The sequence below is a fragment of the Natator depressus genome, chromosome 16 (assembly GCF_965152275.1).
Source record: "Natator depressus isolate rNatDep1 chromosome 16, rNatDep2.hap1, whole genome shotgun sequence".
Classification (NCBI taxonomy): domain Eukaryota; kingdom Metazoa; phylum Chordata; order Testudines; family Cheloniidae; genus Natator; species Natator depressus.
The window spans coordinates 1,867,573-1,894,641 of NC_134249.1; the positions used below are offsets into that span (position 1 = coordinate 1,867,573).

A 27,069-nucleotide genomic window follows, 5' to 3' on the forward strand; every position below is an offset into this window, starting at 1 on the left:
TCTCTTAGGCCTGGTCTACACTGCGGTGGGGAGGGGGGGGAATCGATCTAAGATACGCAACTTCAGCTACGAGAATAGCGTAGCTGAAGTCGACGTATCTTAGATCGACTTAGAATCACTTACTTCGCGTCCTTGCGGCGCGGGATCGACGGCCGCCACTCCCCTGTCTACTCCGCTTCCCGCTCTCGCCATGGTGGAGTTCCGGAGTCAACGGCAGAGCGATCGGGGATCGATTTATCACGTGTACACTAGACGCGATAAATCGATCCCCGATAGATCGATCACTACCTGTCGATCCGATGGGTAGTGTAGACGTGGCCTTAGGAGTGTAGAACCAGGCCTTAGAAATAAGAGGAATGTCAAATCTTCCCTGTTTTTCTGGAAGACCCAGGGGTAGGTTGAGAGATCTCCTGGCCCTTCATTGAGGAGGCAGGGGTGTTAAGCTCTTTAAAAAGATTCTTCTTCCAACTGTTTCTTAGGTGATATTTGTTACCTAAGTGTTAACAAAAGTAAAATAAGTTTTAAAATGCCGTATTAAAAATTCCTTCCCATCCCAATTGCTTGGGTTTCTTTTCCTTGATATGTCTGATGTTCTAAACCTACGATTTCCCCACACATCCATGGAACAACAAGGTAGATAAAACCCGCTGTGACAAAGTTCCTCCTCTACCTTGGTGGGTCTTGCGCTTATTGGCGGATTTGCTCGCCTTGGAGCTTCACGGCAGCCCTCAGTTTGGCCGTTTTCGTGAACCCACAGTCCAGGTCAACTCCTCCTGTGTCTGACCAGGAGTTGAGAGGTTTGGGGGGAACCCAGGCCCGCCCTCTACTCCGGGTTCCAGCCCAGGGCCCTGTGGAATGCAGCTGTCTAGAGTGCCTCCTGGAACAGCTGTGCGACAGCTACAACTCCCTGGGCTACTTCCCCATGGCCTCCTCCCAACACCTTCTTTATCTTCACCATAGGACCTTCCTCCTGGTGTCTGATAATGCTTGTACTCCTCAGTCCTCCAACAGTCCGCGTTCTCACTCTCAGCTCCTAGCGCCTCTTGCTTCCAGCTCCTTACACGCGCACGACAAACGGAAGTGCGCTCCTTTTTAAACCCAGGTGCCCTGATTAGCCTGCCTTACTTGATTCTAGCAGCTTCTTGATTGGCTGCAGGTGTTCTAATCAGTCTTAATTTTCTCGAGAAGGTTCCTGATTGTTCTGGAACCTTCCCTGTTGGAGGACGGGACCGTCCCTCGCTTGCTCCTCCGCTATCTGCTTTCTATTCTTTCCTAAAGCCCCCTGGCCTGGATTTTTCTTACTGTTGGACCCTGTCTTAGTCCCCCCCGCCCCGACCGGGCCGGACGCTTTTTTTTTTTTTTTTTTTTTGTTTTGGTTTGATTTCCGCCGCTTCTTGCTGAGTGCTGGTCGGTTACCAGCTTGCAGCCAGCACCCGCCCCCGCCCTTGCCTGCCTTCGGGCGCAGCTATTTGTTTTAGCTGAAACCCCCGGAGGAGGGGGGGAAGATTGCCGATTTTGCCATCCGGAGGAGGGAGTGGAAGCCCCCAGACCCAGCCGTTTTGCTGGCAGCTCGGACTTTATTTCTTATCTTTAACATTCTTAGCATGCCGGAAGCCTTGGAACACAGCCAACACGGCCGGAGAAGAAGGATTTCAGAAGACAGGGGAAATAATTCAAGAAGCTACGAATCATCATGAAGGGGGCCGTAAGATTGAGTAATTTTTCGAATTCTACTCTCGTGTGGGGGAGTTTGACTGTATTTTAATTGCATTTGTGGCGGCACAGGGGGTGTGGCAATAAGCTGCCCCCTGGTCCATCGGTGCCCGCTCCACCCCCCCCCACCATTACTACAACTGTCACGGCCCCCCGCCGCTTCGTCCCTGCTGGCAATCTGCCATCTGCCTTCGGATCCAGCTGTTTGCTTTGGACTTTGCCTTTCGGACCGGACATAACAGCCGACCAAACGAGACTCTTTGGACAAACGTGCGTGGGCCTACACGCCCCCCCCCCCCCCGGATTGCTTATTTTACGGCTTGCCCCTATTATTGGATTCCTTTTTGTTTTTCCCCCCCTCCCTGTCCAACCCTTTGGCTTTCCCCCCTCCCGCCTGCAGCCTAGCAGGGAGGAGTGGTTAATTTGCTTCCCCCCCTCCCCCTTTCCTTCCGGCGTCTCCCCGTCTCTCCCTGCTCACAATGGCGGGGAATGAGAGGGGCGAGGCCCCTTTAGCAAATTTTAGTTGTTTCTCCCCCACTCCCCCCCTGCCCAACCACCAACCTCGCCCCCCCCCCCACGATTGTCAAAATACTTGCCACCGCCCCTGCTGGGGCACCGGCAGCAGGAGGCACCGGAGTGATTGTTGCTGCTGCTGCGCCCCCTGCTCCCTCAGGTTCTAGGAACCCCCTGCCAGCTGGCCGCAAAGGCCAGGGCGGGCAGAAAGGAAAGGGCCCCACTAAAAGATCTGGGCCCTCCATGGCAGGGGCTGCCCCCACAGCCGTGGCCTCGTCATCGACCACGGCGCCCCTCACCGCAGTTCCCTCCACCAGCTCTGCAAATGCCCCTCCCCCGGCCCCCAGGACGTATGCCCGGGCGCTGGCAGGCTCCCCCCTGCCTCCCGCCTCGTCATCTCGCCCACCCACTGCCTCCGCTACCATCACCAGCAGCCGGGGCCCTTTCCCCACCTTGACCAGGAAGCACGGTGTCCGTTGCCTCCTGGTGCCCGCCTCGCCCCACGTGGAGGCATACGTGCAGGCGTTGGCGAAGGTGGTAGGACCCACGGCTATTGTGGCGGCCTCCAAGATGTATGGGAAGGTCGTTTTTTTCTTAGCTACGGAGACTGCCGCCCAAGAGGCGGTGGAGAGGGGCCTGGCAGTGGGGGGGGTGTTTGTCCCCCTAGAGCCGCTAGAAGACCTGGGTGTTGGCCTCGTCCTTACCTCCGTTCCTCCCTTTTTACCCAATGCTGCCCTGTTACCCGCTCTCTCCGCCCTGGGGAAACTTACCTCTGTCATCAGTCCTCTCCCGTTGGGCTGCAAGGACCCCACCCTCTGCCACGTCCTTTCGTTCTGCCGGCAAGTGCAGCTTCTACCGCCGGCGGGGGTGCGTGACGGGGAGGCGCTCGAGGGGTCCTTCCTAGTCCCCTATCAGGGAGCCCGCTATCGGGTCTTTTGCTCCACCGGAGAGGCCCGGTGCTACCTCTGCCGCTCAGCCGGGCATGTCTGCAGAGACTGCCCTTTGGCCCGGGGGGGAGGGTCACCCGAGACCCCCGAGACCCGGCAGGACATCAGCCCCGTTGTTGCCGACGCCCCTGGCTGCCCGGCATCTGAAACCAACCCTCCTCCTACTCAATCCATCGCTGCTCCCGTCCGGGCCCAGGAGACTTCTTCCCTACTACGCCCGGGCGAGCAAGGGAGTCCCACCCTTGCTATTACCACCTTAGCAGAGCCTATGGAGGAGGGTGCGACAAGGATATTATCGGGCATAGGAGAGGGCCCACCCCAAGGAGAACCCCCCCCTCCTCATGCTGCCTCACCGCTGCCCCCCGAACCCCTGAACCATCGCCTCCACCCCCCGACACGACCCCTGCTAACCAGCCCCCAGACGACGCTATGGAGGGCTGGAACCTAGTCCAGGGGAAACGGAGCAAGCGGAAGGCTCGAGCTCCGCTGCATCCATCCGACGCAGAAGCCCCCCGGAAGACCAGGAAGGGAGGCACTGATATCGAGCCCTCCGCTATGACCACGAGTGAGATCCATCCGCTGGTGTCGGGAGGGGAAGACAGACTGGCTTTGGAGGGCAGAACCCCCCTTCCACGGGAGACCCTCCCCTCCGAGACCCTTGAGGACGCCCCTTCTGCCCGGATACCATCCGAACCCCCCGCGAACCCCGAGGCGACTGCTGAGGCGGGCCCTAGAGGAGAGGCCCCCGGGGTAGCAGGCGTTGGCCTCTCCTCCGTGTACGCGGAGATTGAGGCCCTAGATTTGACCCCGGTCACCCAGGGAGAGGATGATCTACTCCCGGCTGGCCTCGAGCTGGGCAACCTCACCCCAGCCCTCCTTTCCCCATGCTCCCTCCCCCTGATCGCCTTCCCGGGCGAGCACCCTGCAGAAGGTGGTCCACCACCTGATGCCATGGCCGCCAAGACCACCGCGGAGCCAGCGCCTAGCATTACTGGGAGCCCCCTCCCTTACCCCTTAACCCTCGACTCTGCTCAGGAGGCACCTTCCTTTAGCTGCTTGCCTCCTGAATCCCAGAGCCTTACCTCTGCGCCTGCCCCCTCCCCTGCCCCCGCCCAGTTTACCCCCTCCTGCAATGCTATTGCCACCCCTGGGGTCGTTTTTTTTCTGCCTTTTGCAGATTCCCCCCAGGGAGCAGTCTTTGCACTTTCCAGTCGCGACCCATTAGGAGTTGCAGTTTTTCCCCCGCCATCCCCTTCCACCCCAAGGCATGAAATGGATTTAATAACCCCAGCCTGCCAGACGTCCTGTCGGTGGTCCGCACCCTGCCTACCCGCCTTAGCGGACCACGAGGCTGTATTAAGAGCCCCACCAGGGAATACCCCGGGAACCGTAACCCCACCCCCCCATGAGCTGCAGCATGCACTACGGAAGTTCTTAGAACACACCCGTGGTGTCCGCAATAGGGTACAGCTAGCTCTTCAGCTCTGGGGGGACTTGGATCAAATTTTTCAGGCCACAAAGGCCCTTATAAAGGAGGGCAGAGGGCAAGGCAGGCGCGGTGCTGCGGCCTACGAGCGGGCCCGCGGCTTCCGAAGTGATCTACTCATCTATGGGATGGGTCACGGGTTGCTGCGCAACCCGCCGGGGGCCACGAACACCCCCGCCACTGAGAAATCCCCACCCCACCAGCCCTCCGCATGATGCCTTTCATTATTGCAACCTTGAATACCAGGGGCTGTAGGATGGCTCTCCGCAGGTCCCAGGTGCTCTCTTACCTTCGGGAAGGGGGGTACTCTGTAGTTTTTCTGCAGGAGACCCATACGGACCCGACCGTTGAGGACAGGTGGCGGCTGGAGTGGGGGGACGGGGTCTATTTTAGCCACTTCATGACTTGGCAAGCTGGAGTGGCGACCCTGTTCTCCCCCACCCTACGGCCCGAGGTGCTAGGGGTCACTGAGGTCGTGCCGGGCCACCTGCTGCACCTTCGAGTCCGTATGGAGGGGCTCGTGGTCAACCTTGTTAATATCTATGCCCCGCAAATGAGCCCAAAGCGGCCACAATTCTACCAGCGGGTGTCCGACTTTCTCGGCACCCTAGATTCGCACGAGTGCCTGGTCCTGGGAGGGGACTTTAACACCACCCTCGAGGAACAGGACTGCTCAGGCGCCGAGCCGAGCCCGGCTGCCGCGAATATTCTCCGGGGAATAGTTGAATATCACTCCCTAGTGGACGTCTGGCGTGACCATCACCCAGATGACACCTCCACGTTCACTTTTGTCCGGGTGGAGGCCCATCGGTCACACCACTCTCGGTTGGACCGTATTTATTTATCCCGTTTCCATCTTTCACAGGCCCACTCCTCCACCATTCGGCCGGCCCCTTTTTCCGACCATCATTTAGTTACTATAACGGTCTCCCTCCGTGCAGAGGGCCGGTCTATTGGCACTTTAATAATAGCCTGTTGGAGGACGAGAGCTTCGTGATGTCCTTCCGGGAATTTTGGCTGGCCTGGCGAGAGCAGTGGCGTGCCTTTCCCTCGGTGCGGCGATGGTGGGATCTAGGGAAGGTCCGCGCCAAGCTCTTCTGCCGTGACTACACTCGGGGCACCAGCCGACGGAGAAATGCGGCGATAGAGCAGTTGGAACGGGAGGTCTTGGAGCTGGAGAGGCGCCTGGCCGCCGACCCCGAGGACCCGTCCCTCTGCGGAGCGTGCCGGGAGAAGCGGGAGGAGCTTCGGGCCCTCGAGGACCACCGGGCCCGAGGTGCCTTCGTCCGGTCCCGCATCCGCCTCCTTCGGGAGATGGTCCGCGGCTCCCGCTTCTTCTATGCCCTGGAGAAAATGAGGGGGGCCAAGAAGCAAGTTACCTGCCTTCTAGCGGAAGACGGCACCCCGCTCACGGATCCGGAGGAGATGTGTGGGAGGGCCCGCGACTTCTACACAAGCCTTTTTTCCCCGGATCCGACCGATCCTGGCGCTTGCAGGGTGCTCTGGGAGGAACTCCCCACGGTCAGCGTGGGCGACCGAGAGCGGCTAGAGCTGCCTCTCACCCTGGCCGAGTTCTCGGAAGCCCTCCGCCGCATGCCCACCAATAAATCTCCGAGCATGGACGGGCTGACCGTGGAGTTTTACCGCGCGTTCTGGGACATCCTCGGCCCAGACCTAGTCACTGTCTGGGCTGAGTCCTTGCAGGGCAGGGTCCTCCCTCTGTCGTGCAGGCGAGCGGTGCTCACCTTGCTGCCGAAGAAGGGGGACCTCCGCGATTTACGAAACTGGCGTCCCATCTCACTCCTTAGCACGGATTACAAAATCGTAGCGAAAGCAATTTCGCTGCGGCTAGGGTCCGTGATGGCGGACGTGATCCACCCAGACCAGACCTATACTGTCCCAGGTCGCTGCATTTTTGACAACCTATTTCTAGTCCGAGACCTATTGGAGCTCGGGCGGAGAGATGGTCTGTCGTTCGCCCTCCTGTCTCTTGATCAGGAGAAGGCGTTCGATAGAGTAGACCATGGGTACCTCCTGAGCACTCTGCAGGCGTTTGGATTCGGACCTCGTTTTGTGAGTTTTCTCCGGGTGCTGTATGCCTCCGCGGAGTGTTTGGTTCGGTTCGGTCAGGGTCCAGCTGAGCCTGTCAGCTTCGGGCGAGGAGTGCGACAGGTTTGCCCTCTCTCGGGCCAGCTGTACGCTCTTGCGATTGAGCCTTTCCTCTGTCTCCTCCGCAGGAGGTTGATGGGGTTGGTGCTGCGGGAGCCGGAGCTGCGGCTGGTCCTGTCGGCGTACGCCGATGACGTACTTCTTGTGGTCCAGGACCCGGGCGACCTGGCGCGAGTGGAGGCATGCCAGGCCATCTATTCGGCAGCCTCCTCCGTCTGAGTCAACTGGGTCAAGAGCTCTGGCTTGGCGGTGGGGGACTGGCGGCAGGTAAGCTCCCTCCCACCCGCGCTTCAGACCATCCGGTGGAGCGCGGGTCCTCTGCTCTATCTCAGCGTTTACCTTTCCGCCACGCACCCTTCCCCGCCGGAGAACTGGCAAAATTTGGAGGGCGGGGTGATAGAGCGGATCCGGAAATGGACGAGGCTACTCCGATGTCTCTCCCTCAGAGGGAGAGCGCTGGTGCTTAACCAACTAGTCCTGTCCACGCTCTGGTACCGGCTCAACACCGTGGCCCCGGCCCCGGGTTTCCTGACCCACCTCCGGAGATTGATTCTAGAGTTCTTTTGGTCAGGAATGCACTGGGCCCCTGTTGGAGTTCTTCATTTACCCCTGAAGGAAGGAGGACAGGGCCTGAAGTGTCTGCACACTCAGGTCCGCGTTTTCCGCCTCCAGGCCCTGCAGAGGCTCCTTTACAGTGCAGGTAGTTCGACGTGGCGCATATTGGCGCACGCCTTCCTGCGCCGCTTCCAAGGACTCCGATACGACCGGCAGCTCTTTTACCTTTGTCCGAGAGGTTTTCCGCGAGACCTCTCCGGGCTGCCGGTCTTCTACCAGGACCTCCTCCGAACCTGGAAACTGTTTCTAATGACCAGGTGCGTGGCGGCCACCGCGGGAGCAGATCTCCTCACGGAGCCCCTGCTACACAACCCCCAACTCCGTGTGCAGGTGGCGGAGTCCCGCTCGGTGCGCCAGAGGTTGGTCCTGGTGGAAGTCACGAGGGTTGGAGACCTCCTGGACTACGACCGGAGAGACTGGCTGGATCCCCTGACGCTCGCTCGGCGCATGGGGCTCTCCAGCCCCCGTACTCCCCGGCGCGTACTTCAGGAGGTGAAGGCCGCCTTGACCCCCGCTGCTCGGGCTTATGTCAACCGAGCCTTGCGCGAGGGCGCACCCCGCCCATCCTCTACCCCAGGCCCGCCAGACCTTTCCATTGGGCCCCTACCCTGCCGATCCTGACAAACCCCTCACCCTTTCACTGCGAGCCGGCTGCATGAACTGCAGCCGGTCAGTTTTCAACTTGCACCACGGAAATATTTGTATACACTCACGCCCACACCCTGGTGTCCCGCCCCGACACAAAGTGGCGGGACCTCCTGCCACCTTTGGAGGGTGAGCAACCTCGGTGGGCCAGCCTGTATTCCACCTTGGTCCCGAGGCCCGTCGGAGACATCAGTTGGCGGCTCCTTCACGGAGCTGTGAGCACGGGCGTGTTTTTGACACGATTTACTTCCATCCCGGATACTTGCCCTTTCTGTAATGTGAGGGAAACCCTGGCGCACGTCTATTTAGAGTGTGCCAGATTGCAGCCCCTTTTTCGGCTCCTCACAAATATTCTGTTACGCTTCTGGCTTCATTTTTCCCCCCACCTCTTTTTCTATACACTCCCCATCCATGGCCCCACAAAATCGCGGGATCTCCTGGTTAACCTTCTCCTAGCTTTGGCAAAAACAGCCATTTATAAAACCAGAGAGAGGAGGTTGGCCCATGAAACGTCCTGCGATTGTAGGGCCTTTTTCCGATCCTCAGTACATTCACGTATCCGGGCAGAGTTCCTCTGGGCGGCGTCCACCGGCTCCCTTGACACCTTTGAAGAGCGGTGGGCACTGTCCGGGGTTCTCTGCTAGGTGACCCCATCCGGTTCCCTCCGTCTAATCCTTTGACTGAGGGGAAGAGCGAGAGACACCAGCCCCAACCGTTGCCGCTGTGGCTACCATCGTCATTGTCATCTAGGAGGGCCCTATAATACGTGGGTGTCTACCCCCCCACCCCCAAACTGCCCACCCCGCAGCCGTGCCCATCTTGCCGGGCACTCTCGGGGGGGGGATAATCGGTGACACTGGGCGCGGTACTAGGTAACTCGAGGGGGTGGAAGACCACGAGTGTCGAGGAAGCCCCCCAGCTCTAGGCCACCAGGTAACTCAGGAGGGTGGAAGACCACGAGTGTCGAGGAAGCCCCCCCGCTCTGGGCCCAGGCTAGCCTGAACACTTCTCCCTCCTGAAAGCTGCTGTGTTATACCTTCTGTTTGCGTTGTTTTGTTGCATACTATGGTTTATTTCTTTGGTAATTTCTTGTAACTGTCACAATAAAATTCTTTTCTGTTTCAAAAAAAAAACAAAAACAAACCTTCCCTGTTACCTTACCCAGGGAAAAGGGACCTACTTAACCTGGGGCTAATATATTTGCCTTCTGTTACTCTCCTGCAGCCATCTGGTCTGACCCTGTCACACTGCATTTCAGATATGGTTTTTTGATTTTGAATTAAGTGCTCTGAAAATGAGATTTATTAAGGGAGACGATCAGATAAAGACAAAATAAACTGTATCCATAATAGACCTAGTCGTATTCTCAGCCGAATTGAAGCTAGATAGGTTCACCTTGGATTAAGGCGTGGTCTGTACTAGAAAATTAGGTTGGCTTAACTAAGTCCATCAGGAGTGTGGAAGAGCCACACTTACTAGCAGCATAGCATAGTTATGGCAATCTGACCCCTAATGTAGATAGTAAATTCTTCCATTGATCTAATTGCCACTTTTTGGGGAGGTGGATTACCTATGCCGATGGGAGAACGCCTTGTGTTGGTGTAGGTAGCATCTAGCGAGGGTTGCCAACTGTCTAATCACACAAACCCAAATGCCCCTGCTTCGCCCCTTCTCCAAGGCCCCGCCCCGCTCACTCCCTCCTCCCTCCCTCTGTTGCCCGCTCTCCCCCACCCTCACTCACTTTTACCAGGCTGTGGTAGGGGGTTGGGTTGTGGGAGTGGGTGCGGGCTCTGGGCTGGGGCCGAAGGGTTCAGAGTGTGGGAGGGGGCTCCAGGCTGAGCCTGGGGTAAGGGATTGGGGTGGAGATGGGAGTGTGGGATGCAAGCTCTGGGCGGGAGCTGGGTGCAGGAGGGGGCTCAGGGATGGGGCAGGGGATTGGGGTGCAGGATGGGGTGAGGGGTGTGGGCTCTGGGAGAGAGTTTGGGTGAAGGAGCATGTAGGAAAGATATCAGGAGGGCCAAATCGCACCTGGAGCTGCAGCTAGCAAGAGATATTAAGAGTAACAAGAAGGGTTTCTTCAGGTATGTTGGCAACAAGAAGAAAGTCAAGGAAAGTGTGGGCCCCTTACTGAATGAGGGAGGCAACCTAGTGACAGAGGATGTGGAAAAAGCTAATGTACTCAATGCTTTTTTTGCCTCTGTTTTCACTAACAAGGTCAGCTCCCAGACTGCTGCGCTGGGCATCACAAAATGGGGAAGAGATGGCCAGCCCTCTGTGGAGATAGAGGTGGTTAGGGACTATTTAGAAAAGCTGGACATGCACAAGTCCATGGGGCCGGACGAGTTGCATCCGAGAGTGCTGAAGGAATTGGCGGCTGTGATTGCAGAGCCCTTGGCCATTATCTTTGAAAACTCGTGGCGAACGGGGGAAGTCCCGGATGACTGGAAAAAGGCTAATGTAGTGTCAATCTTTAAAAAAAGGGAAGAAGGAGGATCCTGGGAACTACAGGCCAGTCAGCCTCACCTCAGTCCCTGGAAAAATCATGGAGCAGGTCCTCAAAGAATCAATCCTGAAGCACTTACATGAGAGGAAAGTGATCAGGAACAGTCAGCATGGATTCACCAAGGGAAGGTCATGCCTGACTAATCTAATCGCCTTTTATGATGAGATTACTGGTTCTGTGGATGAAGGGAAAGCAGTGGATGTATTGTTTCTTGACTTTAGCAAAGCTTTTGACACGGTCTCCCACAGTATTCTTGTCAGCAAGTTAAGGAAGTATGGGCTGGATGAATGCACTATAAGGTGGGTAGAAAGCTGGCTAGATTGTCGGGCTCAACGGGTAGTGATCAATGGCTCCATGTCTAGTTGGCAGCCGGTGTCAAGTGGAGTGCCCCAGGGGTCGGTCCTGGGGCCGGTTTTGTTCAATATCTTCATAAATGATCTGGAGGATGGTGTGGATTGCACTCTCAGCAAATTTGCGGATAATACTAAACTGGGAGGAGTGGTAGATACGCTGGAGGGCAGGGATAGGATACAGAAGGACCTAGACAAATTGGAGGATTGGGCCAAAAGAAGTCTGAGGTTCAATAAGGATAAGTGCAGGGTCCTACACTTAGGATGGAAGAATCCAATGCACCGCTACAGACTAGGGACCGAATGGCTAGGCAGCAGTTCTGCGGAAAAGGACCTAGGGGTGACAGTGGACGAGAAGCTGGATATGAGTCAGCAGTGTGCCCTTGTTGCCAAGAAGGCCAATGGCATTTTGGGATGTATAAGTAGGGGCATAGCGAGCAGATCGAGGGACGTGATCGTTCCCCTCTATTCGACACTGGTGAGGCCTCATCTGGAGTACTGTGTCCAGTTTTGGGCCCCACACTACAAGAAGGATGTGGATAAATTGGAGAGAGTCCAGCGAAGGGCAACAAAAATGATTAGGGGTCTAGAGCACATGACTTATGAGGAGAGGCTGAGGGAGCTGGGATTGTTTAGTCTGCAGAAGAGAAGAATGAGGGGGGATTTGATAGCTGCTTTCAACTACCTGAAAGGGGGTTCCAAAGAGGATGGCTCTAGACTGTTCTCAATGGTAGCAGATGACAGAACGAGGAGTAATGGTCTCAAGATGCAATGGGGGAGGTTAGGATTGGATATTAGGAAAAAGTTTTTCACTAAGAGGGTGGTGAAACACTGGAATGCGTTACCTAGGGAGGTGGTAGAATCTCCTTCCTTAGAGGTTTTTAAGGTCAGGCTTGACAAAGCCCTGGCTGGGATGATTTAACTGGGAATTGGTCCTGCTTTGAGCAGGGGTTTGGACTAGATGACCTTCTGGGGTCCCTTCCAACCCTGATATTCTATGATTCTACGATTCTATGAAGGAGGGGACTCTGGGCTGGGGCAAGGGGTTGGAGTGCAGGTAGGGGTGCGGGGTGTGGACTCTGGGAGGGAGTTTGCATGCGGGAGGGGGCTCAGGGTTGGGGCAGGGGGTTGGGGTGTGGGAGGGGGTGTGGGGTCCAGCCAGGTGGCACTTACCTCGGGCGGCTCCTGGGCGGTGGTGCAGTGGGGTTAAGGCAGGCTCCCTGCCTACCCTGGCCCTGCACCACTCCTGGAAGCCGCCGGCATGACCCTGCGGGAGAGGGAGGGGGGGCAGGGGGATCTCCGGCCAACAGGACCTGCGGAGTCGGCAGTCGGGGTTGGGGCAGTGTGTGGAGACCCTCTCCCCCCTCCCAGAGGCTGCAGGGACATGCCAGCCACTTCTGGGAGCAGCGCAAGGCCAGGGCAGACAGGGAGCCTGCCTTAGCCCTGCTGCACTGCTGGACTTTTAGCGGCCTAAAATCTCCCTTTTTGGCTTCAGTAGTGTCCGGGAGATAGAGCCTGATTCCGGGAGACTCCTGGCGAAACTGAGAGTGTTGGCAACCTTTCGTCTAGCTGTAGCATTTCAAGTGTAGACAAGCCCTGAGCCCTTCATTTCTGCCCAGGATGCTCTTGGCAGGCCTGCTGGTTAGAGACCAATGGAGTTTTTGTGTTCTTCCCCTCCTCTTTACTTGACTCAGCCCTTTTATATTTCAATAGCATATTATCATACAAGATATTTCTTCCCGTCCCTCAAGTGGTGTCCCTGGGTGTCTTATGACATGTCCACTCTCTGCATCCCAAATACCAATAGCTAGCTTCAAACTTATCAGAAACCTACCGCTAGCCAGAGGCTGACTGACCCTTCAAGTAGGGTCCTGGGGAAGCAACCTGGTGTAATAGCTTCGCTGTTGTGTGTGCCCCTCCTACTGCGCTCATCTGTCACATTTACCTGTGTCTAGAGTAGGGGACTAATCCATTTTTGGTAAATCCAGTGATGCTGCTGTTCAAAGAGGGCTCTCCAGGAGCTATTTCTACCTCCGTGGGTAGGACCTGAGGACAGTCTCCTAAAGTTGCACTAGTGTAATTATGTACATCTACACAGCCTGCTGCAACAAGCCTCTGAATCTGGGTTGACAGACTTGGGCTTTTGGGGCTTGCACTACCATGCTAATAATAGCTGTGTAGAAGTCGCAGCTTGGGCTCTGAAGCCTGGGCATACAGGTGGGATTCAGAGACCAAGCTCCAGCCTGCGCTGCAGCTTAAAAGCACTGTCCGCACTGTTGTTTGTAGTGTGAGCCCCACAAGCCCAAGTCTGTTGACTGGGCTCAGAGACTCACTGCTGCTGGCTGTGTAGATCAGCAGTGCCCAAACTTTTCCTCTCGTGCTTCCCCCTACCAATAATGGAATGTGTTCTGTCTGCCCCCGCCCTGGTGTCTGAGAGCAGAGTTGTGGCAGAGAGCAGGGGCCAACAACCAAACCATGGCTGGGAGCAGAGGCAGGGCAGCAGCCAGGGACTGGGGGCGGAGCTGGGGTCACAGCTGAAGCAGAGCTGGGGGCAGACCAGGCCTGGATGATGCTCCCTCCACACCCTCCCATGAGGGCTGTGGGTCTTCTGCAGTTTCCACGATATGCTATGCATCCGATGAAGTGAGCTGTAGCTCACGAAAGCTCATGCTCAAATAAATTGGTTAGTCTCTAAGGTGCCACAAGTCCTCCTTTTCTTTTTTCTTTTTACGAATACAGACTAACACGGCTGTTACTCTGATACCTGGGCCCCACTGCGCCCCAATGGACAGGGCACACCCCACAGTTTGGGGACCACTGGCGTAGAGGTATACTATGTGAGCTCAGTACCTAGTAAGGCTGCAGCTGGGCTAGGGACATGGAACAGCGTTCTTATCTCCTGAGGAGGCCCCCTAGAGAGTGGGCTCATAGCTGGAGTTGGATTGGTGATCCCTACAAAATAGTAACTTATCCTGCCTCTCCTGGAGCATGCTAACAATTATCTGACCCTAAATGAAACCTGTTCACCCCAGAGGTGCCTGTATTTCAGTAGTAGGCAAAAGGACTTCTGTTTGTACAGGGTTTGATCCCAGAGTCCATGTGTACCCAGATCTCCTATTGACCATAGCCGGAGTGTCAATTGTGCTGTTAGTTACTAGAGTCTGCCATCACAGGATATTGTTGGATCACCAGCTGCTGTTAATCAAACACAGAGCAACAGTTCCTTGACTTTAGCAAAGCTTTTGACACGGTCTCCCACAGTATTCTTGCCAGCAAGTTAAAGAAGTATGGGCTGGATGAATGGACTATAAGGTGGATAGAAAGTTTGCTAGATTGTCGGGCTCAACGGGTAGTGATCAATGGCTCCATGTCTAGTTGGCAGCCGGTATCAAGTGGAGTGCCCCAAGGGTCGGTCCTCGGGCCAGTTTTGTTCAATATCTTCATTAATGATCTAGAGGATGGTGTGGATTGCACCCTCAGCAAGTTTGCAGATGACACTAAACTGGGAGTAGTTTTAGATACGCTGGAGGGTAGGGATAGGATACAGAGGGCCCTAGACAAATTAGAGGATTGGGCCAAAAGAAATCTGATGAGGTTCAACAAGGACAAGTACCGAGTCCTGCACTTAGGAGGGAAAAATCCCATGCACTGCTACAGACTAGGGACCGAATGGCTCGGCAGCAGTTCTGCAGAAAAGGACCTCGGGGTTACAGTGGACGAGAAGCTGGATATGAGTCAACAGTGTGCCCTTTTTGCCAAGGAGTAATGGTCTCAAGTTGCAGTGGGGGAGGTTTAGGTTGGATATTAGAAAAACTTTTTCACTTTTGTTCAATATCTTCATAAATGATCTAGAGGATGGTGAAACGCTGGAATGCGTTACCCTGGGAGGTGGTGGAATCTCCTTCCTTAGATATTTTTAAGGTCAGGTTTGACAAAGCCCTTGGTGGGATGATTTAATTGGGGATTGGCCCTGCTTTGAGCAGGGGGTTGGACTAGATGACCTCCTGAGGTCCCTTCCAACCCTGATATTCTATGATTCTATGAGTTGCCAGGAAAACACTTCTTCATCTATATCTGTCCCAGATCTTGCTACTGTGTTTTGGATGTGGGGAAGTCTACCCTTATCTGAGCCTCTGCCATGTTAAGATTCGATGACTGCACTGTACTGCCCTTTACATACAGATGTGCCTTAAACTGATCTGGATACTGAAGTTGGTGCTTATTAAGGAGCATATCTTGCTGGGAGCAGATGACATCCGTGACTCTGCATGTCTCCTGTTGGTTTTGGAGTGGAGTTTAAGGTGTTTGCTGTCAACTATAAACCCCCAAATGGCTTGGTTCCTGCTTATAGGGCCTTGCCTTTCTCCTCTCCTGGGCCACAGCTGTGGTTAGTGAAGGTGCCTGAATTGAAGTCCCCTTGGTTTAAAAGAAAAGGAGATGCTGACAAGGCATTCTCTTTGAGGGCCCTTGACTTTGGAACTTATTCCTTGTGATGCTTCTTGGGGGTACCCAGGGTTCTGAGGCATCTTGCTACCACACGCCCTTAAAGATAAGTTACGCTGTCAGGTTGCCTCCTCTGTGAAAGATCCAGGGTGTCTGTCTGTACACACAGGCATCTCAGAGGAAACCATTGTCCTTGTTCATAAGCAGGACATTCTCCTGTTTGTTCTTTTTCCCCCTGTAAACTCCTTTCTTGTAGATTTTTCCATCTCTTAATCGATATCTGGCTCAGTATGCAAATAGGCCTCCATTATGGAGCGGACAGTACAGATATGACCAGACGGGGAGGTTTAAGCATCTGTTACGTCCTGCCTGAAAGGAACCTGTCCGAGGCATGTCACCTTCATCTGCCTTACCTTAAGAACATAATTTTTAGTATAGATACATAACTTCTTAAATATTATCCTTGCATACATTTTGCAATGATTATGATGACCATTAGTAGAGACCTTACATGCCACCTTTAATGAAGTATTAAGTATGTGCCCTCTGCCAATTGGCATCAAGAGGCCCCTGAGTCACACTCCTTCGCCACCCAGGACTAAAATAGCCTAAGTCTTTGGGGAGGGAGGAACATAAGGGCTGGTATTTGTGGATGACAGTGTTTGATTTTTATCACTGGTTGTTTTAAGGTTAGGGAAGCTCTTGAGTTATTTCTTTTGTGGCTGTATGTATGTGGCATTTATATGAAAGGCGCCTGGATCCTCAAACAAATGGTTTTAAAATACTTGTTATGAGTAGAAATTTAATAATAAGGAATCACAGGATCAGATCCTATACTTCACACAATCTGTTAGATCCTAAAAAGAAAAGGAGTACTTGTGGCACCTTAGAGACTAACCAATTTATTTGAATTGGTTAGTCTCTAAGGTGCCACAAGTACTCCTTTTCTTTTTGCGAATACAGACTAACACGGCTGTTACTCTGAAACCTGTTAGATCCTAAAGCGCCTTACTATGTGGTTGAAAGGAAGACACTATATAAATGTAAGAAAATTACTTTGGTTGCATGAGACCAGATGTAGAGTAACTGTTACTGAGATTTCTTGCTATGTGTACAGATAGTCTTTTAAAGAATCTTCAGTTTTTGCAAGCTTTTTCCTTAATCGTTCCCTTTCTGTTCTGGCTTTAGGCTGGATTCCCAGTGGGCATAGATCTACGAACACGAGTTCTTCAGTTCATAGAAGACAGAATGCAAACTACTATGGTAATATACTATTTTCATTGATTGGATGCAAGATAAAATGTGGGTATAAATAGCCTCCTGTGTGTTACTTCTCAGGTACAGTCAGTACTCCTGGGGGAATTCTGTGCCAAAAATAGAAAATTCTGTGCACAATATCTTAAAATTCTTTAAAATTCTATGTATTTTATTTGTCAAAATAACACAATATAATCACGCTGGTTTCAATTATTTTGGTAATTTACTTCAAAATACTTGTCAAGAACTATGTCTGTAACAGTACAGACAAGGAAAAAAAGATTCAGGAAATGTTTTTGACAAATAGATTCCTTACTGGGAATATTAATATAGAACTTTGAGTAGGATTTGAGTAATAATTCATTTAATTACAATACAATTTAGAAATGTATCTCTTGCACCCCTCAGAAGCAGTGCAAAGGCTTGGGGGGAGTTGTGGGTAATGGAGGAGCTGAGGGAGAGGGAAGTAATTGCTCAGAAGCAGCCTGGGACTGAACCTGAATGGTTGGTGGGTATGGGTGGGAGAAGTATGAAACAGGGTTTTTTTGGGGAGAGAGATTGTTAGGGAGTTGGGGAACCTCCCCCATGCTAACCCTGGCTGTCCACTAGCCTCTCCCATTCAGTCAGGCACATCTGCCCCTGTCCCATGTGTCCCTGCACTGCCACTCAACCACAGTTCCACCACTGTCCCCATGTGTCCCTGCACTTTCCTTCCCATGCACCCCCTCCCCTGGTCCCCATTTGACCCTGCACACCCCCACCCCCGGTTTTCCTGCAGCCCTACTCTCGTTTAGCCTCCACTCTAGTCTGTCCCCCGCAACAGCCCCGTATGCCCTTCTCTGTCTGTCCCCCCCAATATCGCATCTTCCTCACCTGACCTCACAGCCACATCACTATGAGAAAACCAGCCTCTGCTCTCTCCCTATCGGCTGCTGGCTGCTACAGTGAGCTTGCTACCCTCTGTTTTGGTGCCACAGCAGCCCCTGTTGAGTGAAAGATGCAACTGCAGTGCCTCTCCGACAGAATGTATTTTCTGTGGAGAAAAAAAAATCTGTGGGGTACCTGAATTCTGCACATGTGCAGTGGCGCAGAATTCCCCCAGGAGTAAGTCAGAGCTTGAGTGGGTTATGTGATCTCACATTACTGCAATACGTGAAATGGAGTTTTCACCCCATGTGCTACCTATTTATTCAACTCATAGGTCCTTCAAATAGAAACAGAGGATCCCAGGGGTATGTGTGTGGGAGGGAGACTGTGAAATTGTTTAAATGTTGCAGTACTTAGTTATATCACAGTTGGGTCACTTTTTTTTTTTCCTTTTTTTCAAAATGAGGATTTCTGAACATGCCCTGAATTCCACATTCACACCTTGCTGAGTGTTTGCTGTAGGATTTAGCAAAATTTTAAGGAATATTTTAATTATTCACTCTTTTTCCTAACCTCTCCCCACAGCTAACTGGAATAGTAATTGGAGCTGCAGTGGCATTGCCCCTTATAGGGATTTTTGTGTTTGTCGTTTACAGAAAGGTGAAGCAATCTAGTAAGTACTCAACTTGCTACACATGCTTTAAAAGAGAATCTTCTCAGTGGAATTCCTTTACCCTAATATTTCCTTAATGTAATGTGACGGAGCCAGTGCTTGTTCTGGAGGTAATGATTCAAGCAGGAAAATAGCCTTAAAAGGACACAGAAGTTTTGTTGCATTGCTGATTGTGTTAACTGTCCAAGTGTCTGCAGTGTTCAGGAAGCTTAAAATTAGATGGGTTTAGTTTCTTTAGCATATAATAAACTCCATGGCATCACAATCAATATGTAAATAACTTGGTGTAATCAGAAGATGTCACTGAGTTTGAGTGGGACAGAGGTGAAAATTGGGGGCATCCCTGTGAGGGACAACTGATGGATCCAGTGCACAGCTATAGAAGGAGCCCAAATCTTTGGGAGAGAGGTGAAAGGCCCTTCATGGCCTTTTAAAAAATTAAATTTATAACAACTGCTCCTTGTGTATTGGAGACAAGTTAAGTTCCTTCTTCAGCTTTCTGTTGTTTGGCCTGGCCTGTCGGAGCAGAAATGACATAAATGAGACAACATGTGGTGGATCAGAGTCCAAATTCTAGACATCATGTCTCCATGGCCATCAGGGGCTGGAAGTACTATGGAGGCAGTATCCCTGGTGGCTGCTAGGAGGGCCCTTAGTATGGTTCTTGGGCCAACTTGGGGGCTGTTGTCAGGCTCCAGAGAAAGTCTGCTGGCTGGATTCTTAGCCCTTCTCTCTCTTGACAGATCTAGAACTCATTTTCCTTCTCACTGGGAAGGAAAATGAGTAAACGTTCCTGAACTTTGCAGTGCATTTCCCTTCTCTGCTCTCCCTGCTTTGTGTTGAAACTTAGTGCATTTAATAAATTTTATTGCACAAGTGAGGGGTGCCTCTATCAAAGGGAAAAGCAGAGAAACACCCTAGATTACTGCTGTTCTGTAGTTCCACTGTCAGGCAGTGCTGACAGCCCTTGGTCTCTTTAACTCCTCTTTTCGATTTCTCTACTGTGCAACTCCCGCTCCCAGGAGCTGTCTGAGCTCATCAGAGCTTCTCAAAGTATCACACATGTTTTTTCAAGAGTATTAAAAACAAAAAGCAAGCCTTTTATCACCTCGATCACGAGGGTGAATGTGAACTGGACAAATCTTTAACATCTCATGCAATGTTGCTGACTTTAGATGAGTGTTTTTCACTGTTTGAAAATAAGGCAGAGCTGGGAATGATTTTTGGGCTTGATGGTTCAGGGGCTACATGGGAAATTTGAATTTCCCTTCAGTGAACTTCAGCTGTTTTATTTTCCTGCATCTCCTTCTGGGCTGCATGTTGTTATGGATAGGCAACTGTCATTGCACATCCTTATGCTTCAGTAGTAGCCATGTAACCAACATAGGCGTCGACTCCATGGGTGCTCCAGACCCACGGAAAAAAAAATGGTGCATGATCAGCACCCAACGGCAGCACCCCCCACCCCCGATCAGGTCCTTCCCATCCCCCAGTGCTTTTCACCTGCCGGTGGCCTGGCTGATCAGCACTCTTCTCCCCTCCCCCCCGCTCAGCACCTTCCGCCCGCTGGTGATCAGCTGTTCAGTGGCGTGCAGGAGGAGCTGGGGGGACAGGGGGCGGAGTGAGGGTAGAGTGTGCTCGGGGGCGGAGTTGGGGTGGGAAGAGGCAGGGTGGGGCCTTGGAGCAAGGTGTGAGGTGGGGCCTGGGGTAGATCTGAGGGGGAGTACCCCCTGGCACATTAGGAAGTCGGCACCTCTGGTGACCAGCATTGATCTGCCACAGCTGAGAGCTTTCTTTCTCTAGGATCTAACCATAGTCTGCTAAAGGACTCTGAGAGCATAACTGCAGTAAGCATCTTTCTCACAGACCCTGTGAGAGCAGGGCCTGCTCTAGATAAAGAGGAGCTTTGGAAATGGGAATGGTTCCTAAAATCACCTGCCGCAGATGGCATGACTGGCAGTTGTTCAGCACTGTAGAGATTCTGCACCTATGACGTTAAAGCTGCTTAGAAAGAGGGAGTAATACTTAGAAATCCTAATGTGTTCAGAGCTCTACCTCTCTGGGGAGGGGATGGTGAGAAGAGACTTCTGGGACTGTCCTTATTTTCTGTTCCTCTCCTCATTAAGTGTTATGATGACCTTCTCTTCTGGGAAATAAGCACTTGAATTTGGCTCCCTTTGGTCAGTGTTGCTTCCAGGACTGACTAGGAGAAGCCTCACACTCTGACTTCCCTACCATTTGTATTTTTGCTATCTCCATAGCAGTTTTTGACCCCATGATACCTACAATCGAGGTTCCTTGGAATGCATCCCATAATTAACTACATTGTGAGGCAAAAGTAACACAGGGTTAAATCAGTCCACTGACAACTTGAACACAGGTAGCTCATCATCCAAAAAGAGTGTTTGGACAGAATAGGTTTCTTTCTTGTCATTCATTTGAAATTGTACTGACAAAAAGGAGTGGGTTTTTGGCCTAGTCTCCAACAGGAAGAAGTTGAGTTTCACATGAATTTCTGTTAATAATGTAAGTTGGATTCCAACTAGTGAGCAAGGTCAATGCACCTGCATGCTCCTCTTTCCCCTTGTTACAAACTATCTGCAGAGTTATTTGATGATTCTTTTGTGTTTCAGGACAACCTCAGCCACAAGTGCCTCAGTACAGATTTCGCAAGAGAGACAAAGTCATGTTCTATGGGCGGAAGATCATGAGAAAGGTAAGTACATCTAATGGAGAGGGAAGGGAGGGTGGAATATAAAGATTAAAATCCAGGAAGATAAATGTGAACTCCCAGACGCCTGACCTGCTTACTATGGTTATTAGCCCCAGCCCCACTGCATTTTTTCAGACGAGAAGTCTCTAATACGTTGGGTTGGTCATCCTGGATCATACGTTTTGTAGTCAGTATCCTGTTAACAGGTAGTGGGTAATGCCTGATGTTTCAGAGCAAGTTCCTCTTTCCCCTTGGAAAGAATGCACTTGTCTAGTTTTGCAGGGCTGTGTGTGGAAGGGAAAGATTCCTTCCTAACTCTTACGGTTATCTCCATAGCTGTAAGGAACAGTCAGCATGGATTCACCAAGGGCAAGTCATGCCTTTCACCTTTTCACCTAATTGCCTTCTATGACGAGATAACTGGCTCTGTCCATGAGGGGAAAGCAGTGGACGTGTTATTCCTTGACTTTAGCAAAGCTTTTGATACAGTTTCCCAAAGTATTCTTGCCTGCAAGTTAAAGAAGTATGGGCTGGATGAATGGACTGTAAGGTAGATAGAAAGCTGGCTAGATCATCGGTTCAAAGGGTAGCGATCAATGGCTCCATGTCTAGTTGGCAGCCGGTGTCAAGTGGAGTGCCCCAAGGGTCAGTCCTGGGGCCGGTTTTGTTCAATATCTTCATTAATGATCTGAAGGATGGTGTGGATTGCACCCTCAGCAAGTTTGTAGATGACACTAAACTGGGAGAAGTGGTAGATATGCTGGAGAGTAGGGATAGGATACAGAGGGCCCTAGACAAATTAGAGGATTGGGCCAAAGGAAATCTGATGAGGTTCAACAAGGACAAGTGCAGAGTCCTGCACTTAGGATGGAAGAATCCCATGCACCCCTACAGACCAGGGACCAAATGGCTAGGCAGCAGTTCTGCAGAAAAGGACCTCGGGGTTACAATGGATGAGGAGCTGGGTATGAGTCAACAGTGTGCCCTTGTTGCCAAGAAGGCGAACAGCATTTTGGGCTGTATAAGTAGGAGCGTTGCCAGCAGATGGAGGGACGTGATCATTCCCCTCTATTCGACACTGGTGAGGCCTCATCTGGAGTACTGTGTCCAGTTTTGGGCCCCACACTACAAGAAGGATGTGGAAAAATTGGAGGGAGTCCAGCAGAGGGCAACAAAAATGATTAGGGGGCTGGAGCACATGATTTATGAGGAGAGGCTGAGGGAACTGGGATTGTTTAGTCTGCGGAAAAGAAGAATGAGGGGGGATTTGATAGCTGCTTTCAACTACCTGAAAGGGGGTTCCAAAGAGGATGGCTCTAGACTGTTCTCAGTGGTAGCAGATGACAGAACAAGGAGTAATGGTCTCAAGTTGCAGTGGGGGAGATTTAGGTTGGATATTAGGAAAAACTTTTTCACTGGGAGGGTGGTGAAACACTGGAATGGGTTACCTAGGAAGGTGGTGGAATCTCCTTCCTTTGAAGTTTTTAAGGTCAGGCTTGACAAAGTCCTGGCTGGGATGATTTAGTTGGGGATTGGCCCTGCTTTGAGCAGGGGGTTGGACTAGATGACCTCCTGAGGTCCCTTCCAACCCTGATATTCTATGGTTCTGTAGTTACCAGTTTTATAACCTGAGAGATGAGACATGATTGCCCAGGTCTTAGCATGTATAAGTATAAAACTTCACTAATAGTTCCTAAACTATCCAAAGACCCCCTTTCTGTCCCTACATTTTAAAATCCATTTCAAGTGTATGACTTGGTAACCTCCTGAGATCAATCTGTGTGTGAAGTTTATTTTTTAAAACTAATGTATATATTGTTAAATGCTGAGGTAGAGAGAGAGAGTTTAAAATGAACAATTCAGTTTCTTTGAAAAATACTCCATCCTTGTTTCTATTTTTAGGGTTCTCTCTGTGTTTGTGGTCTTTTATTTTAAGCTTCTTAAAAAAGAGACAGAAAACTAGTTGTGAATTAATTTGAAACTTTAGTAAGGTAAATGGAGATTTGTATTTAAAATACTTTTACACTTATCAAAAAAATGAATAAATAAACTTTTGTATTGTCCTTAACATTCAAGCTCCTTAATGGGGCATGCATTTTAACTTGAAACTTACACGTACTGTTACATTTGGAAATAAGATAATTAAAATTACTTCATCCTTCATATGAAAAAAACTGCTAAGACCTTGGTGTGATGGTTTATTCTTGATGTCTGTTTAATCCAATAATCCTCATTAACACCTATAACAGCTCTCTACCCTTTATGTGTAAGTGATGGCAGAGACTATTGCTATTTTATTTTTCCAGGTAATGTGTGCTTTATTTTTTAGTTCTAATCTGAATACCGGCTTGGTAAAAATGGCATTGTGGGGTTCCGTGATTGTTTTATCTCTAGGACTATGTAATCAGTGCATGAGGTGTAAGATAAATCAGGAAATGCAGAAATTAAGATTCTAACAGATGCATTACACAGGCTTTTTTGTAGGTGTGTGTATTATGGTTTTTCATGTAATGACATAATGGATAATATATTGCAATAGCCATTTAACAAGGAATAGAAAATGTGACATATGGGCATTGTGGCTGAGATCCCATTATTGTAGGAATCTTGGAGTTCTGACTTCTTCTTTTAACTGTGCTATCTAATGATCCTGTATCCAGAAAGTCTGTATATGGGGGAGAGAATAAGTGTCTGGAGACCTGACGAGGAGGCTAGAGGTTCCATGTTACCTATTTATTATTTATATTACGATAGTGCCTGGGTACCCCACTCATGGACCAGGACCCCATTATGGTAGGTGCTGAACAAACCCAGAATGAAAAGACAGTTAACAATCAATTGAAAAGTGTGTGTGTCTGGGCAAACAGCATGTGTGTGCAGTGTGCAGTGCATCTCTAGATAGGCAAACGCTCAGGCTTGGTGCTGATTTCTACTGCTCATGCCCACTCTGCAATTTTCAAAAGTTCCTGAATCTTAAGTTCCAGACAGACTTTATTCAAGCTGAATTGTGAATGGACTCTTCAGTGACTCTTTGAGTCTGCATGCCATATTTCAAGTTTAAAAATTCACCTGTTTCCTGTATGGGTAAAATTATGACTGTAAGGTTTTACACCACGTTCAGAATGTGCATTCAATCATACCAAATTCAAAAATGGCTGACTGGATTGTCCTCAGACTTTTCACACACAGATCAAACATGAGCACTTCCATCACAAAAGAATTTAAAAATAAAAAAAACATGAGAATGAGGAAAACAAGATAATAGTGGAACTGATTTTCAGGCAGAATGGTAGCACTTATTAAATGACTCCTGTTATATTTGCAAACAAATTGCCCGTTTTCATACGGAAGTTTTCAGTAGCAGCAACATCCAGCTTATTACTATGACAGGCTCTGGGGTAAATCCACTCTTGAATGAAGTTCTTGTTAAGCTGTACTTAACATCTTTGTGTGTTTTCTGCATCAGTGATGTTTCCATAGACTTTGCCATTTTGAGACTCTTTGCCAGGATTTGCCTTAAAGCTGCTTAGCTGCCTGTCTTTGGCGGTTGTTCTATTTCTGGTGAAATGCCTGTCTGCCATGACATGCCTCTCTTGATCTTTGCAGTATTGTTTGTTGCAAATGCCAGTTCTTGCTGTCTCACCATGCAGGACTTCTCAAGAGACTGGAGCGATTTCTTGCTTTGTTCATAGGGACAGTCCAGGTTTCTAAGCCTCATTCCATTCCTGAAAGGACATCCTTAGCCAATTTGGCAAATATAGGTGTTCATTCTGAGTTCAGTCTTCCTAAATGCACTTTGATCCCAATTTTGTTCTTCTGTTGATTTCTTCAAACCAGCCACTCTTTCTCCAGAACGTGTGGTGGTTTTGTTTTCTTTTTTCTTCCCCTACACTGGGATGGAGCGAATGTCGTATTGTTTCCTATTGACAAATGTACGTAAAGAGGACATCTTGATTTTGAAGAAACAGTTTCCTCTCTTAGTAAAGAATGCAATTCAGTTTTTTCCATTTTTGGCTTACATTTAGCTTAATTGTGTGGTCTTCAACAGGCAAGAGAAAGCTTAATGTCCATATAACTCCATGCAAGGGGGCATGGAAGCTATGAAGAAACAATCTGACTAAATACAGTAGGAATAACTGTTTGTAAAAAATAAATATATGATGGGTGATCTGGTAGTGCTGTCTGACTAACACTTCCCATTGTAAGATCTGGTTTTGCACTTGCTTTTAACTTTACCATACTTTCGTTGTTTGGGCTGAAGTTTTGGATGCTGGGTATTCGGTCATTTCTGGGCAGGAATCTGGGGAAAATGTGTTGTTTTGCCTATGTTTTTAAAAAAAGAAGGCAAAAAAACCCTTCCAACCCTTTCACTGAGATGCTCATATTTGAAGGCATTTTGTATTCATATGATAAAATCACCTTTTCTTTTTCTTCTGGGAATTTAGACCTGTGTTTATTTTTATTCTTTGTCTGAAGGTATAAAGCAAGTGAAAGATACTAGTTTCTGTCTGCTATACTTCTGGTAAAGTTAAATTGCTGAGTTTCTGATTTTATGATGCTTGGAGATATTGATGGCCCAGAGACCCACTTGTCTGTTGATGCAAGAGATGAGACAGAGTCTGCAAATTCTCATTACAGAAGCATATAATGGAATTGAATTTCCTGAGGGATAAACGGGATATTTAAAAAAAATTAAAAACTAGGAAGTTTTCTTGATCTTGCAATGTTTTCATTCCTCCACTAAGTGGCACTCCAGTTACTGCATTTATTGTGCTATTTAAGTGTTAGGACCCGTTTCCTCATTTATATATTTCACTAAAATGTATAAGTTTGTTCTTGGCATTGATTAAGTGTATCAGGCCTCAGTGCATCAGCATTAGTGATTGCCAGACTAATATTTACACTTTAAAAGATTACTTCTATGTTTCTGGTGCTTGCAATTCTTGGTCAGAAATACTCTGTCTGAGGTTTTTCTGTATCTCCCATCACCATTATATTAATTGCTCACTAAAAAGTACAGTGAAACTTCTCTCTAAAAAGAAAATGCCATGATGTAGCACACTGCCCTAGCGCTCATGTAGGTCCTGATCCTGCAAAGCCTTACATATGCACTTAACTTTACATGGATTCCAATGGTGCCACACATGTGCGTGACTTTGCAGGATCAGGACCTTTAGAGGTTGTTGGAATTTTCTTGAAACAGATTTTTGTTTTGTTGTTTCCTGTAGGTGACAACTCTCCCAAACTCTCTAGTTGGGAACATGGTGCCTCGTCAAAGGATGCGGAAAAGAGCAAAGGTTTTGTCTTTGGCTAAGAGGTACAGTTACGTGGTAATGGAGGTCCTGTGCATTGCTGTCATTGTGTATAGATGCAATTAACTTTATGCAACAATTGTAGGAGTTCTAGTTTGGCTCCTGTGGTACTAGGGGTGAAGGACTCCTATTTGTTTTGTAAACTTAGGCCTGGTCTACACTACGAGTTTAGGTCGAATTTAGCAGCGTTATCTCGATTTAACCCTGCACCCGTCCACACGACGAAGCCCTTTTTTTCGACTTAAAGGGCTCTTAAAATCGATTTCTTTACTCCACCCCCCACAAGGGGATTAGCGCTGAAATCGGCCTTGCCAAGTCGAATTTGGGGTACTGTGGACGCAATTCGATGGTATTGGCCTCCGGGAGCTATCCCAGAGCGCTCAGTTGTGACCGCTCTGGACAGCGCTCTCAACTCAAATGCACTGGCCAGGTATAGAGGAAAAGGCCCGTGAACTTTTGAATCTCATTTCCTATGTGGCAAGCTCACCTGCACAGGTCACCATGCAGAGCTCATCATCACAGGAGTCCATGCAATCCCAGAATCGCCGAAGAGCTCCAGCATGGACTGAATGGGAGGTACGGGATCTGATCGCTGTATGGGGAGACGACTCCGTGCTGGCAGAACAACTTTCGAAAAGACGAAATGCCAAAAAGTTTGAAAAAATCTTCAGTGGCATGAAGGACAGAAGCTATAACAGGGACCCGCAGCAGTGCCACGTGAAGATTAAGGAGCTCAGGCAAGCCTACCAATAAACCAGAGAGGCAAACGGTCACTCCGGTTCAGAGCCCCAGACATGCCACTTCTATGATGAGCTGCATGCCATTCTAGGGGGTGCAGCCACCACTACCCCAACCCTGTGCTT

General features: G+C 50.1%; 1 protein-coding gene across 2 annotated transcripts in view; it reads left to right on the forward strand.

Moving 5' to 3' along the window:
• The window catches only part of PNPLA7 (patatin like domain 7, lysophospholipase), a 400,735-nt gene that overhangs the window by 12,653 nt on the left and 361,013 nt on the right, over nt 1–27,069 (forward strand). For both annotated transcript variants that reach the window (XM_074973884.1, XM_074973883.1), the window contains exons 3-6: nt 16,573–16,647; nt 18,094–18,181; nt 20,815–20,897; nt 26,123–26,211. In XM_074973884.1, coding sequence (XP_074829985.1) covers nt 16,573–16,647; nt 18,094–18,181; nt 20,815–20,897; nt 26,123–26,211 — 335 coding nt within the window. The remainder of the gene's footprint in view (nt 1–16,572; nt 16,648–18,093; nt 18,182–20,814; nt 20,898–26,122; nt 26,212–27,069) is intronic.